At 41.2% G+C, this 2,397-nt stretch overlaps 1 protein-coding gene across 1 annotated transcript in view; it reads left to right on the top strand.

Annotated features, from left to right (window-relative positions):
• Nucleotides 1-273: 273 nt before the first annotated feature.
• The window catches only part of LOC111977323 (ras-related protein Rab-26), a 181,365-nt gene continuing 179,241 nt past the window's right edge, over nucleotides 274-2,397 (top strand). The window contains 1 exon segment of the mRNA XM_024006699.3: nucleotides 274-878. Within this exon segment, the coding sequence (XP_023862467.3) occupies nucleotides 693-878 (186 nt within the window). The 5' untranslated portion in view covers nucleotides 274-692.

The following is a 2,397-nucleotide window of genomic DNA, read 5'->3' as shown; positions in this document are numbered from 1 at the left end:
CAACTATCCAGTTTTGTTTCAGCTTTACATAACTGTCTATAAAAGATATACAGTGAGCTCCAAAAGTAATGGGACAATGACAGATTCKGATTATTTTGTGCCCAATAGAAATGAATGGTAAATAATGTGCATCTGTTGTGGTGAGCACCAAACATGTGATTATCAATTTTTATTTGTGGTGTTTTTGCACATCATATACTCTTACTTACAAGGCTTTCACTGACCACTGTGTCTTTAAACGCACCAACACTCCCACAAGTAGTAACGACGCTCCCCTGCTACACGCAATGGGCACTAAACGCCTAGTGTGCTAGTACCTTTTATTGGTGTGAACCGTGCGCGCCACGGTTTGTACACGTAGTGCTATAGAGGAAGAGAGCGCGAGAGAGTGCTGTCAAGAGTCTGTTTAGATTTCTGCACAGTTTGAGCTGGCAGGGGATTTACTCACCAATTTCCAACGGACAAGGAAAGCTATAAACTCGCACATGCGCATATCGTAAAGATCTACGCGGATATGTAGCCTACATTCATGATTTTTACGCACAGGTGAAAAGTAATGTTTTTCTTATCGTAGATTATCCAAAGAACATAGGATAGTGATTTAGTGTCTGATCAGTGAACATCATATTTATAGCCTAGTTATTGCACAAATAATTATAGACAACACGCGGGAACACCGTTAACAGTGAAACATGTCCAGGAAAAAGACCGTGAAAGGCAAGGGGAGCTCCAAAAGCCCGACTTCATCTCTGAACAACAACAAAGACACCGGGAAAAGTGGGAGAGGGATCGGAGCCGCGGCCCCATCCAACGGAGTGGTCTATCCGAGCCGCCCCTCGCTCAGCAACAGCGGGGAGTTTTATGATATCGCTTTTAAGGTACGACTTTTTACGCACACCATATTGTCAATACTCTCCAACCTCCAGTTGGTCATATCAGTCTCAAATGTGAAACTTCAATGTTGATGTGCCACGCTGGCTAGTGACAGGTGCATATATGTTATTTCTTCAGGTCTGTCCATTGACATGATCTCAGGGCAATTCGTATTTYTCTGTATGTAAATWTRTSTCACTCCATTTAGTTACCTTAGGTTACATTATGAATGGAATAGCCGTCGTACAATAGCATACAAATTACAGGATTTATAGTATCATACATATTACCCGGTCCTCATACAATAAGCATACGAATTGGATGAAGTACTCTTCCTCTTGGAAGATTTATAGTATTAGACATTTCTATCTGAGACCAGGTTGCTTGTTTCCGTGTAATAACAAGGGAGAATTATTGGAGAATTTATGTTGGCGTTAGGGCTAAAGAAAAATAATGCATCCCCCTCCCCAAGTTAAACATTTTTCACATGACCCCCCCCCCCCACATAATTTACTCTAAATAATGTTTACAATACACAAAAAAATAACTGTAGTATGTTTACAAATGTGAATATCGACTTTGTTACTTCAGCATGCTTTTGTGGCACTGTCGATGCCACGCAGGGCTACGGAGGGCCAGAAGTTGAAGGTTCGCTGATCACCACGGACGAGCAGATATTCAGATATTCAACATTTTTATGCCGATTTTAATTACAGTTTATAAAATATATGCTACAAATTTTTCCACCAGCAGGTTTCTGTGCCAATGCACCACACAACCAATATTATGGTTTGCGTTTTCAACACCACAATAAATAGACTGTCAATCTCGACAAACAAAAATGCATCCCTACCTAATTTGTAAGGCTACCCAGTATCAAAGGCTTGGCTTGCCAATCTCAAATGTCAGAAAACGTTTTGGTGTTTTGTAACAGACGTCTCTTCCATTTATCAAATGGCCGCTGCATTTGAATTGATTGGTTTTATTTGTCAGTAAATCAAATCAAATTCTATTTGTCACCGCACCAAATACAACAGCTGTAGACCTTACAGTGAAATGGTTACTTACAAGCCCTTTACCAACATCCAGTTCAAGAAATAGAGTTAAGAAAATATTTACTAAATAAGTAAAGTAAAGTAAAAAATAAAATAAAAAGTAACATAACAATACCGAGGCCATGTGCGGGGGTACAGTTAGTCGAGATTTTTGTACATGTAGGTAGGGGTAAAGTGACTATGCATAGAGAGTAGCAGAAGTGTAAAATCAAAGGGGGGGGGGGTGTCAATGTAAATTGTCCAGGTGGCCATTTGATTAATTGTTCAGCAGTCTTATGCCTTGGGGGTAGAAGCTGTTAAGGAGCCTTTTGGACCTAGACTTGGGCGCTCCGGTACCACTTGCCATGCGGTAGCAGAGAGAACAGTCTATGACTTGGGTGACTAGAGTCTGACCATTTTTGGGGCCTTCTGATGCCGAGCAGTTGCCATACCAGCGGTGTTGGCAACCGCGTGCAGATGTATCGGCGCC

The sequence above is a fragment of the Salvelinus sp. IW2-2015 genome, linkage group LG18 (assembly GCF_002910315.2).
Source record: "Salvelinus sp. IW2-2015 linkage group LG18, ASM291031v2, whole genome shotgun sequence".
In the NCBI taxonomy this organism is placed as follows: domain Eukaryota; kingdom Metazoa; phylum Chordata; class Actinopteri; order Salmoniformes; family Salmonidae; genus Salvelinus; species Salvelinus sp. IW2-2015.
This window is presented reverse-complemented; position numbering and strand designations above follow the sequence as displayed.